Source organism: Mchenga conophoros, linkage group LG11 (genome assembly GCF_057382185.1).
Source record: "Mchenga conophoros isolate Kocher_MC1m ecotype Shallow Benthic linkage group LG11, M_conophoros_male_GT1.1, whole genome shotgun sequence".
Classification (NCBI taxonomy): Eukaryota; Metazoa; Chordata; class Actinopteri; order Cichliformes; family Cichlidae; genus Mchenga; species Mchenga conophoros.
In genome coordinates, this window is record NC_140536.1 from 29,255,168 (window position 1) to 29,266,608 (window position 11,441).

The 11,441-nt window shown below is 39.7% G+C and overlaps 3 protein-coding genes across 3 annotated transcripts; all 3 read left to right on the forward strand.

Annotated features, from left to right (window-relative positions):
• The first annotated feature begins 753 nt into the window (after positions 1–753).
• On the forward strand, positions 754–4,973 carry grinab (glutamate receptor, ionotropic, N-methyl D-aspartate-associated protein 1b (glutamate binding)). Its single transcript, XM_085292313.1, has 7 exons — positions 754–912; positions 1,478–1,831; positions 1,903–2,003; positions 2,217–2,417; positions 2,659–2,787; positions 2,884–3,027; positions 4,066–4,973. Exons 2-7 carry the CDS (start codon positions 1,534–1,536, stop codon positions 4,216–4,218), a joined length of 1,026 nt encoding a protein of 341 aa, XP_085148439.1. The 5' UTR covers positions 754–912; positions 1,478–1,533; the 3' UTR covers positions 4,219–4,973.
• Positions 4,243–7,053, forward strand: LOC146564480 (speriolin-like protein). The gene is made up of 4 exons (XM_085292314.1): positions 4,243–5,221; positions 6,096–6,314; positions 6,410–6,534; positions 6,655–7,053. Exons 1-4 carry the CDS (start codon positions 5,062–5,064, stop codon positions 6,985–6,987), a joined length of 837 nt encoding a protein of 278 aa, XP_085148440.1. The 5' UTR covers positions 4,243–5,061; the 3' UTR covers positions 6,988–7,053.
• A 1,562-nt stretch (positions 7,054–8,615) lies between these two features.
• LOC146564481 (speriolin-like protein) lies at positions 8,616–10,737 on the forward strand. The gene is made up of 4 exons (XM_085292315.1): positions 8,616–8,897; positions 9,780–9,998; positions 10,094–10,218; positions 10,339–10,737. The coding sequence occupies exons 1-4, from the start codon at positions 8,738–8,740 to the stop codon at positions 10,669–10,671; spliced, it is 837 nt and encodes a 278-aa protein (XP_085148441.1). The 5' UTR covers positions 8,616–8,737; the 3' UTR covers positions 10,672–10,737.
• The last annotated feature ends 704 nt before the right edge of the window (positions 10,738–11,441 follow it).

The following is an 11,441-nucleotide window of genomic DNA, read 5'->3' on the forward strand; positions in this document are numbered from 1 at the left end:
TCACTCCATAAAATGTGTCCTCACTCATGTTCAGGGCTGACAATCCTTAAGAATGGCGTCTTGACAGCCACCTTCCTCTGAGACCATTTTTGATGAGGCTTCAGTGAACAGCAGATGGAACCGCTTATAGGTCAGGTTCTGTGTCAGGTCTAATAAACGATTTTTCTCTAATATCTCTCGGTTTTTCTTACCAAAGCTGCTGCCTCCTGACACCTGCTGGTTAATGTGAGTATTGCACACCATTGAGTCGTGACACCTTGAGCTCTGTGGTTATGTTTTCCCACGAACGCCTGTCTCACATCGAGCACATTACTTTCAATTTTACTCACACGTTGGGCGGAGCTGAAGGCCAGCGGCACTGCCAGGCCTGACGCATTCAAGCCATATCAAAATTACTTAAGGAGGTTCTTTGATTTGTTTTTAATTTTAAGATTTGCTAAAGCATTTATGCACACACTATACGTTGAATACCAATGACATAGGGGGCGAAATCTTCTCTTACAAAAATGCTGGTTAATCACGTGAAAGTTAAGCGAACATGACCTGACGTCGGTCAAAGTAACTCATTTAAAATAAATTTAAACATGGCTTAGTTGATATCGAGTTTTGGTGTTTATGTGACGTATTTAAAAAAAATAAATAAAATAAAAAAATATATGTAGCCAGTGTCCTATCAGAAAACTTTCTATCTTTACGGAAAGAAAAAGCTCGCAAATCATTGCGGTGAGAACATCGGTATCACCTGTCCCATTTCTCCCATGTTTCGTGAACGCATTCCGTCTGTCGAGCGCGTTAAGAGGAAGTCGTTCTTTAGCAATCACAGTGCCTTAAAATTCAAAAAACCTGCAAAACGACACCCACAAATGATTCAAAGGGAAGCCATTTGGAACTGAAACGTTTCTTCCCAGCACTGTGAGTAGCATTTAGAGACTTCAGCTATCATAACTGTTGATCTCTGCTTCCTTTCGCCTGCCTTTTTTTTTTTTTTAGAAAAACATGTCTATATTATGTTAATCAATTTAACAGAAAAAAAACTCACATGCTAATTCGTTCTTTGTCAGAAATATGACATGTATTCCCATGTCTTATTTTAATTCAGAGGGCAGAATACGTGAGCTAAAGGGTGGTTTCGTGGATGAAAGTCAGATTTGTGGCCTATTTCTTTTATCCTGTAAACCTCGCGATTCTCGGGATGTTTCAAACGGTGCCGATTCTTTTCTTTTTTTTTTCGACCCTGGTGTCAAGTGAGCTCCACATGTGGACTCGTGCTAGCGGCAGAAGCACTGACAATATGTACAGTGGTTACAAAACGCTTGTTTTAATTGAGATATCGGTGTTTGTGGGAAAACAATAGGTACCGGAAGTAACCGCTTCCACGTGACTTCTGTATCGCTGCGTGTGTATGTGTATACTCGCTGCCAACATTATCTGTCAAGTAGCATATTTGTTGTTCTTCTTTGTATTTTATGCTTTTCAGAGGTTATCTCGTATCCCTGCGCACCGGACGGTATCTGCTCCTGATCTAAGGCGGAGATGACTACCGAGAAGACTGAATACACTCCCGTGGTGGTGGGAGCATCTCAGCCACCTCTCCCCGGGCAGCCAGCATTTCCCGTTGCCTTTGGCACGAACGTGCCGGGTCCAAGTACGCTCGAGGGCCACGTACCTGGTGCTGGTGTCCATCCCTTCCCTCCACCGACTGCGTTTGCACCCGGTGTCCCGGGAGATTTCGGAATGGCTGTGAACCCCAACCAAGGACAGTCAGGATTCGCCAACCCATCATATCCTGCATATCCTCCACCAGCATATGGCTTTAATGAAAATATCGCAGGTGGGTGTTTGAAACACTGCCACTTTTTTTTTTCTTTTAACTTTGTTCTCAGTTTGTCATTGCCATTGCAGGAGAAGTTTTCCATAATGAGGATCCACCAGCTTTTCATGAGAATCAAGAGTTTGATTTTGGATTGGATAACAAGACCATACGACGAGCGTTTATACGAAAGGTAAGAAGATGCTTCGGTTATTTTGAGCCACATATATTTGTAATATTTTCATCAAGTATCTTTGAAATAATCAGCAGGGTTATGTTACTTAAAGCTGAAACAAATGACTAAAACTAATATTTCCTACTTGGTAGGGTCAAACAGATACTTCAGTACAAACAAGATATTTACCTTGTTTATTATTTACAAATGTGTGTTCACTTTTCCCTACAGGTATTCTTGGTGTTAACCGCTCAGCTCATGGTGACATTCGCATTCGTGGCTGTTTTCACCTTTGTGGAACAGGTCAAGGTGTTTGTAGCGGCGAACATGTGGACATATTTGGTGTCCTACATTGTGTTCTTTGTGTCCATTTGCGTGATCAGCTGCTGTGGAAATGTTCGTCGTAGACACCCTTGGAACCTGGTTGCACTGGTAAGCCAGGGGGTGTTTTCGTCACTGTGTAGATTTTGGGGAAGGAAATCCTACTTGCACTTATGTAACTCCTTCTTTCAAAAACTGAGTTGGTTAATTTATAAGAAGTCGAGGGGTCGGGCAGCTTTTGTCCTAAAGTGTTGACATTTTGTACTTGAGGTTTACAGTAAAAAGTTGTGTAACTGTAAAATCATCTGTGATTTATCTGCCCGCTGATGTACTGTGCTTGTCTTCTTTACAGTCCATTTTGACTCTAAGTATGTCCTACATGGTGGGAATGATCGCCAGCTTCCATGAAACCGATTCGGTGATCATGGCTGTGGGCATCACAGCAATTGTGTGCTTCACGGTGGTCATCTTCTCTCTGCAGGTTTGTACCTGTAGATCTCTGCCTCTGGTCTACATGTCGAGTGCGTTAATCATTCTTCAATATGTAAATAATCATAGGTTTTTCTTCTTCCAACAGACCAAGTATGACTTTACTTCCTGTTACGGGGTACTTTTCGTCTGTTTAATTGTCTTGATTGTCTTTGGCTTCCTCTGCATCTTCATCCGTGACAAAATCCTGCATATTGTCTATGCTGGACTGGGAGCATTACTCTTCACCTGTGTAAGTCCTTAAACAAACTTGTCACTACTGCTAGGTCGGATTTGTGCGAAATTTTGTGTTGGTGCTTTTATTTTGTGATGCTGTAACCTAATCTAAATTGGTCACACATCAAAACAACAGTAATCAGCTGACATTTGTTTAGGGTCTTTCTTTAGAGTTCAGGGTTTATTCATGTACCTTGTGGCTGGATTTCATACAGATGCTTTTCACAGAAGTCTGGTCAGTGGTTATAAGAAGGAGCAGACAGTCACAGAAAATAAGGAAGAAAGAAATGAACAAGACAGACTTTAAGAAACACCTGTCTTCAACCCAGACTTGCCACAGCACCCCAGGCAGCATTAAAGATGTAAACATTCGGTGTGACAGCAGTGTTTGTTTTCAGAAACATTACCATCACAGAACAGCTTTTTAATAATTAAAGGACTACACTCACCAGACACTGTTAGCTGTACCAGGCTAGATCCCGTTTTGCTCTCAGAACTCTAATTCTACATGGCAGGATGGATCCATGCTTTTTTTATAATTTACACCAAATTCTGACCTTGCACCCGGTGTGGTCTTCTGCTGCTGTAGCCTATCTGCCAAGGTTCCACCCATTCTGGTGCTCATTTTAGCTGTAGCTACATATTCCTGCCTTGTTATTGGCTAATTAGATATTTGCTTTAACAAGCAGTTAAACCAGTATACCCAGTGAAGTGACTGGTGAGTGTACATTTAAACGAATGGCATGTTGAGTCTGGTCGGAAAGGGAATAAAGTGAAAGTGAATAACAGAGTGGTGGTTTCGCAGAGACACATTATTGAAGCTTTAAAGGTTATTTGAATGTTCATCTGGACAAGCAAAATGAAACCAACCTATCTCCGTAGCTTGATAGTGGCGCTAACTGTAATTTGGATAATGGAAACTGGAACTAATGTTGCACCACACATGAACAGAAGTCAGATCTTTATATATAAATTTCACTTTTTTTTTTTTTTCTTTTTTTTCCTGTTATTTATTGGTGAAAATCTTTGACTGTATTAAATTTGTGTGTTGCAGTTCTTGGCTGTGGACACTCAGATGCTTCTTGGCAACAAGGAACTGGCCCTGAGTCCCGAGGAATACGTCTTTGCTGCTCTAAACCTGTACACAGACATCATCAACATCTTCCTCTACATTCTCGCCATCATTGGCAGAGCCAGAGGAGGCTGAGCAAAGGGAGCGACAATCAAAACTGTTTTCTGTTCAAACACAGAAGCGAATTCTGATAATGTTGATTTTTGCTTTGCTTTGTAGTGTGTATTCGTTACATAGTTGAAGATTGCTTTTGCTTCACCCAGTAAATGTAGTTTTTGTATGATGCTATGTAGTGTAAGTAGGACCACATAGCCTCCAGCTTAGAGATTGCTACAGTTTTCTGCAGTATATGTACAAAACTTGTATTTTGGTTTAGAAAATTGTATCCTATGCCAAACAAAACCATTAAAAAGGACAAAGGTTTGCCAAAATGATCCCAAGGTTTTTTCTTTTTGTTTTGGTGGGTTTTTTTGTTTGTTTTTTTTACCAGGAGGAGTTTTAATTAGCCAGAAGAGTGCTTTGTTGATATCTAGTCTCATTAGCATGTGGACTTTGGGATTGTTTTGTCAAATTTTTGTTTGCTGGGATCAAAAGTGAATCTTTAATGCTTAACCTAAAAAAAACCAGCAGAAATAAGGGCTAAAATGTGCAGTAGATGAAACCGTAACTGCAGCCAAGCCTAAATATAAATGTATGCGACTCCATGACAGCTAGGCAAGATTAATCCAATGATGAAACCTTTTAAAAAGTGATGAATTAATGGTCATTCCTTCATGTATCGAGGAAACTTAAAATCTTGATGCGCTCTCTCTTTCTCTTTCTCTCTCTCTCTCTCTCTCTCTCTCTCTTTCTCTGTTTTCATTGAACTAAAAGAATCCTGTCAAAGTCAACTGCTGCCAGAGTTCTGTTGTCATTTGAATTGATACAGTTTTGTTTTGGGGGCATTTTGTGGCTTAGCTGTGAAACTGAGACCCTCCAATGAATCTGGAGCAAACTGCTGTGGCCTTGCGGTTAAAAAATGACCAGCTCAGGCAGGACAATGATCAGCTGAAGTCGATATTAAGTGTGGTCAAAGAAAACATAGACCTCAGAGCTAGGATGGAGAGCTTCAACAAAGACACTCTGGAGGAATTAACAGGTATTGTGGTTTTCTTTGCCACCAGGTGGTGGCATCAGTGTTGACTTCTGACTGGCTTTGCTTAGAAATCTATATTTTTTACTTCTTTAAACAAGTAATGTTATGTCTACGTGATGTATAGTAAAGTGTAAGCATTTATAAATATATTTTTTCTGTATTTTATTAATCGTCCTTAATATGTAGATCCAGCATTTTAAAAAACAACACTTCGTAGTAGAATAAATGGACCCAGGCTATTTTTCTTTAAAATAGCCTGGGTCCAATCACTTTGTCCTCAATCTCTCTGTATTAATGACTAATAAATATTCTTTTCAGTGTACATTAAAGTATTTTCAAGTTAATTGTTTGAATGGCATTGCCCCGTTCTTTGAAGCGTACAAAGGCTAGCGAGGGCAACAATAGATCCTTGGTAAATGCATGTGCAGCATAATGACAATTGCTTTTATTTAATTTAATTTATAGAGGCGTATTTGTTATCCTGCATATTACGAGCAACATGCTTTTCAGGCATCTGTGGTTAAAAAAAGAGTGGTTCAAATACAGTACGATAATATAAAGTACTAGAGAGATAAAAGGGGTAATTTAAGTCAAATTGGGTTATAAAATGGGACATTTTGGGGGGAATGTCATTACAGACACACACTCTCTAATCCTTCGGTTAATCCATACTTTAAAATCAGGTCTATGCCATGGGGTCAACCAGCTCAGAAGGACTGAAACAAGTGTGATGGGGTTACGCCTCCACTCTGGAGTTACAATCAAAGAAAAGCTTTTGCAATAATCACTGGTTTATTAGACAACTTTCACTGTGCACATACCTCTGATTTTCTGCTTGTTATTAATGACGAATAACAAGGCCGTTGTTTTTTATCAGTTTGCTCCATCTCAGGAACAGAACCATTAACTCAGTGGCAGCGCACCTTTGATGAGAAACAATTCAGAAAAGACTTGCAACAAACCAAACCCAAATGGGAACATCGATCTTCGTCTCCCATCGACTTCAAGTCTTTCATCCAAAGCTCTCTGCACACAGACGCAGATGAGACAGCTGAGCGTCACAGCCGCAGAACTGATGTTCTTCTTGACAGCAAGGGTGATTGTTACTTCAAATGTAGAAAATGTTTGAGCTGTAATTGCACTGTTGACACTCTAAGAAAGGAATAATTCATTTTTATTATCTATCTTCAGCCCCAAACAGGCTTCTTGGAGAGATTTGCTATCAGCTGGATAGGAGAATTCTCTCCTACATCTTCCAGGGTCACACGAGGCTCTACGGTTTCATAATGGCCAATATACCAAACAAGATCATAGAGGTAAGAATTATCACAATGATATAATGAGGAGCTCAATTTAATTAGTACAAATGTGTCTGTTGAGGAGTTTCCTGTTTAATATGGCAGTGCTCATATTCACCTTTTATTTACTCATTACAGGTTAGCACACATCCACTGACAGGGAAGGTGGACCAAGGTTATCAGCTTCATCTCACTCAGAGGCATGCAGAGCTCGTGGAAAGGCTGAGCCAGCGTGGGTATAAAGAAGCACTTCACCCTCCTTTTACTGAGTTCATTGTGAACACCTACGGGATCCTAACGGAAAGGCCAAGTGAACACAGCACACAGGAAATGGACTACAATAATCCAGACTTCCTGAAGAAGGTGATAATGACCACTGCACCTAGAAAGCTTCACAAGGACCTGCTGGTTGTGCTCACTTGCCTCTGCATGATGGCAGAAATGGACAGAAAGCCACTTCTTTTTTGGTAGCTCCAGATCCAAATTTGGCTTTGCACCATCCTGAAGCTGGAATAAATGATTCGACATAGCAAATAATGTGTGTCTATGATTTTGTGCTTAATGAAAAATGTCTGCCATTTGATAGAGAAACCCAAAAATGAAACTCACAATTGCACATGTGTTTAGTCATTTCAACAACACCAATCAGGCAGCTTTATTTAACCAGAAAAACAATGAAGTATCCAGGGGGTTTAAAACTGTCACACACAAATAAGAAGCACAGCTTGATGACAGATGTCTTAACAGTAATTTGATTTCAGCCAATATTCAGTGCAGTGTGGACTGCTATGGTATCCCCAACATTGGGGATCATGAGATACAGCATCAGGAAGTTTTCGTGGACCTAACTTTAAAGAGGTGATACTACAAAATGGCCGATATAGGTCTAATGCAATCTGGAGTTCTGTTTCCTCGCTTTGTTTCACATGTGAAGTAATCTGTTATTCTACAGTACTTTCTAAAATCTCAAGGCACCCCTCATTTTTGCTTGCAGTGACGTTCTTGTCATTTTTAAATAGTCCTGAAAAATAACTTTTCGGGATTTCTGAGGATCTATCAAAGTTTTTCTTTGCACATTGGCTGCTTCCTCAGCCTGATTAAGTCAGACGAATTTGTTTGTTTGCTTGTCTGTTAAACCACCAGAAATTGGAAGTGTTACAACTGACCCACGTTACAACTATCCCCGGTCTCCCCTACTGTATATGCTATGCATTTTTAAAAACTGAAATTGAAGCAGGACAGTTGCTGGCTCCGCAGTATGTAGTTTAGTTTGTCGTCAAGTAGGACTTTATAATTTTACTTTTATTATCGGAAAGTTTCATTTGTTACGTTATTAAGTCATATTTACGTCACTAACAATAAGTAAATATACTTAAAAACAATTCAAGAAAAAAACACATGTATGGAAAATAAACAGCACAGTGACTTAGAAATATCAAATTCAATGGAGTTTTTCATTTGGCGAACAACAGCAGCTGATGCTGTAGGTCGCCCCAGGTGAGGTCACGTGCCATACGGGGCAGACACCATGACAACTCTGTAGGGGTGTGGCTTAATAACGTGACACACACCGAGCAATAAGAGCAATATGGTTTTATGTATGTTCAAAAGGACTGCTTTACTAATGTTATTATCTGCTTTCAAGCTAGACCGTACGTGTTTTCTACCGAGCATGTGCGAACAATACAAAGAAATGAAATAAAATAAACATTTCAACCGGCTGCTCGTTGTGTGGGTTCATCAAACGGACTGTGCCAGTTTACATGCTAAGGTAAGTAGACGTGTGACTTTGGGATTGTTTTGTCAAATTTTTGTTTGCTGGGATCAAAAGTGAATCTTTAATGCTTAACCTAAAAAAAACCAGCAGAAATAAGGGCTAAAATGTGCAGTAGATGAAACCGTAACTGCAGCCAAACCTAAATATAAATGTATGCGACTCCATGACAGCTAGGCAAGATTAATCCAATGATGAAACCTTTTAAAAAGTGATGAATTAATGGTCATTCCTTCATGTATCGAGGAAACTTAAAATCTTGATGCGCTCTCTCTCTTTCTCTCTCTCTCTCTCTCTCTCTCTCTCTCTCTCTCTCTTTCTCTGTTTTCATTGAACTAAAAGAATCCTGTCAAAGTCAACTGCTGCCAGAGTTCTGTTGTCATTTGAATTGATACAGTTTTGTTTTGGGGGCATTTTGCGGCTTAGCTGTGAAACTGAGACCCTCCAATGAATCTGGAGCAAACTGCTGTGGCCTTGCGGTTAAAAAATGACCAGCTCAGGCAGGACAATGATCAGCTGAAGTCGATATTAAGTGTGGTCAAAGAAAACATAGACCTCAGAGCTAGGATGGAAAGCTTCAACAAAGACACTCTGGAGGAATTAACAGGTATTGTGGTTTTCTTTGCCACCAGGTGGTGGCATCAGTGTTGACTTCTGACTGGCTTTGCTTAGAAATCTATATTTTTTACTTCTTTAAACAAGTAATGTTATGTCTACGTGATGTATAGTAAAGTGTAAGCATTTATAAATATATTTTTTCTGTATTTTATTAATCGTAGATCGTAGATTAATATGTAGATCCAGCATTTTAAAAAACAACACTTCGTAGTAGAATAAATGGACCCAGGCTATTTTAAAGAAAAATAGCCTGGGTCCAATCACTTTGTCCTCAATCTCTCTGTATTAATGACAAATAAATATTCTTTTCAGTGTACATTAAAGTATTTTCAAGTTAATTGTTTGAATGGCATTGCCCCGTTCTTTGAAGCGTACAAAGGCTAGCGAGGGCAACAATAGATCCTTGGTAAATGCATGTGCAGCATAATGACAATTGCTTTTATTTAATTTAATTTATAGAGGCGTATTTGTTATCCTGCATATTACGAGCAACATGCTTTTCAGGCATCTGTGGTTAAAAAAAGAGTGGTTCAAATACAGTACGATAATATAAAGTACTAGAGAGATAAAAGGGGTAATTTAAGTCAAATTGGGTTATAAAATGGGACATTTTGGGGGGAATGTCATTACAGACACACACTCTCTAATCCTTCGGTTAATCCATACTTTAAAATCAGGTCTATGCCATGGGGTCAACCAGCTCAGAAGGACTGAAACAAGTGTGATGGGGTTACGCCTCCACTCTGGAGTTACAATCAAAGAAAAGCTTTTGCAATAATCACTGGTTTATTAGACAACTTTCACTGTGCACATACCTCTGATTTTCTGCTTGTTATTAATGACGAATAACAAGGCCGTTGTTTTTTATCAGTTTGCTCCATCTCAGGAACAGAACCATTAACTCAGTGGCAGCGCACCTTTGATGAGAAACAATTCAGAAAAGACTTGCAACAAACCAAACCCAAATGGGAACATCGATCTTCGTCTCCCATCGACTTCAAGTCTTTCATCCAAAGCTCTCTGCACACAGACGCAGATGAGACAGCTGAGCGTCACAGCCGCAGAACTGATGTTCTTCTTGACAGCAAGGGTGATTGTTACTTCAAATGTAGAAAATGTTTGAGCTGTAATTGCACTGTTGACACTCTAAGAAAGGAATAATTCATTTTTATTATCTATCTTCAGCCCCAAACAGGCTTCTTGGAGAGATTTGCTATCAGCTGGATAGGAGAATTCTCTCCTACATCTTCCAGGGTCACACGAGGCTCTACGGTTTCATAATGGCCAATATACCAAACAAGATCATAGAGGTAAGAATTATCACAATGATATAATGAGGAGCTCAATTTAATTAGTACAAATGTGTCTGTTGAGGAGTTTCCTGTTTAATATGGCAGTGCTCATATTCACCTTTTATTTACTCATTACAGGTTAGCACACATCCACTGACAGGGAAGGTGGACCAAGGTTATCAGCTTCATCTCACTCAGAGGCATGCAGAGCTCGTGGAAAGGCTGAGCCAGCGTGGGTATAAAGAAGCACTTCACCCTCCTTTTACTGAGTTCATTGTGAACACCTACGGGATCCTAACGGAAAGGCCAAGTGAACACAGCACACAGGAAATGGACTACAATAATCCAGACTTCCTGAAGAAGGTGATAATGACCACTGCACCTAGAAAGCTTCACAAGGACCTGCTGGTTGTGCTCACTTGCCTCTGCATGATGGCAGAAATGGACAGAAAGCCACTTCTTTTTTGGTAGCTCCAGATCCAAATTTGGCTTTGCACCATCCTGAAGCTGGAATAAATGATTCGACATAGCAAATAATGTGTGTCTATGATTTTGTGCTTAATGAAAAATGTCTGCCATTTGATAGAGAAACCCAAAAATGAAACTCACAATTGCACATGTGTTTAGTCATTTCAACAACACCAATCAGGCAGCTTTATTTAACCAGAAAAACAATGAAGTATCCAGGGGGTTTAAAACTGTCACACACAAATAAGAAGCACAGCTTGATGACAGATGTCTTAACAGTAATTTGATTTCAGCCAATATTCAGTGCAGTGTGGACTGCTATGGTATCCCCAACATTGGGGATCATGAGATACAGCATCAGGAAGTTTTCGTGGACCTAACTTTAAAGAGGTGATACTACAAAATGGCCGATATAGGTCTAATGCAATCTGGAGTTCTGTTTCCTCGCTTTGTTTCACATGTGAAGTAATCTGTTATTCTACAGTACTTTCTAAAATCTCAAGGCACCCCTCATTTTTGCTTGCAGTGACGTTCTTGTCATTTTTAAATAGTCCTGAAAAATAACTTTTCGGGATTTCTGAGGATCTATCAAAGTTTTTCTTTGCACATTGGCTGCTTCCTCAGCCTGATTAAGTCAGACGAATTTGTTTGTTTGCTTGTCTGTTAAACCACGTGAGACGACACAGTTTGACATAAAATAGTGTTTCTGCACCTAAAAGGTGATTTACAAAGAGCTGTTGTTACCATGTTGTGCAGTTCGTCCCTAATAAATA

Excerpts from the sequence above, each read along its gene's own strand:
- grinab (XM_085292313.1), top strand. The coding sequence starts at position 1,534 with ATGACTACCGAGAAGACTGAATACACTCCCGTGGTGGTGGGAGCATCT. Across the intron at positions 1,832-1,902 it reads CTTTAATGAAAATATCGCAG|GAGAAGTTTTCCATAATGAG; the intron begins GTGGGTGTTTGA and ends TTGCCATTGCAG. Across the intron at positions 2,418-2,658 it reads CTTGGAACCTGGTTGCACTG|TCCATTTTGACTCTAAGTAT; the intron begins GTAAGCCAGGGG and ends TCTTCTTTACAG.
- LOC146564480 (XM_085292314.1), top strand. The coding sequence starts at position 5,062 with ATGAATCTGGAGCAAACTGCTGTGGCCTTGCGGTTAAAAAATGACCAG. Across the intron at positions 5,222-6,095 it reads CACTCTGGAGGAATTAACAG|TTTGCTCCATCTCAGGAACA; the intron begins GTATTGTGGTTT and ends GTTTTTTATCAG. Across the intron at positions 6,535-6,654 it reads TACCAAACAAGATCATAGAG|GTTAGCACACATCCACTGAC; the intron begins GTAAGAATTATC and ends TACTCATTACAG.
- LOC146564481 (XM_085292315.1), top strand. The coding sequence starts at position 8,738 with ATGAATCTGGAGCAAACTGCTGTGGCCTTGCGGTTAAAAAATGACCAG. Across the intron at positions 8,898-9,779 it reads CACTCTGGAGGAATTAACAG|TTTGCTCCATCTCAGGAACA; the intron begins GTATTGTGGTTT and ends GTTTTTTATCAG. Across the intron at positions 9,999-10,093 it reads TGTTCTTCTTGACAGCAAGG|CCCCAAACAGGCTTCTTGGA; the intron begins GTGATTGTTACT and ends ATCTATCTTCAG.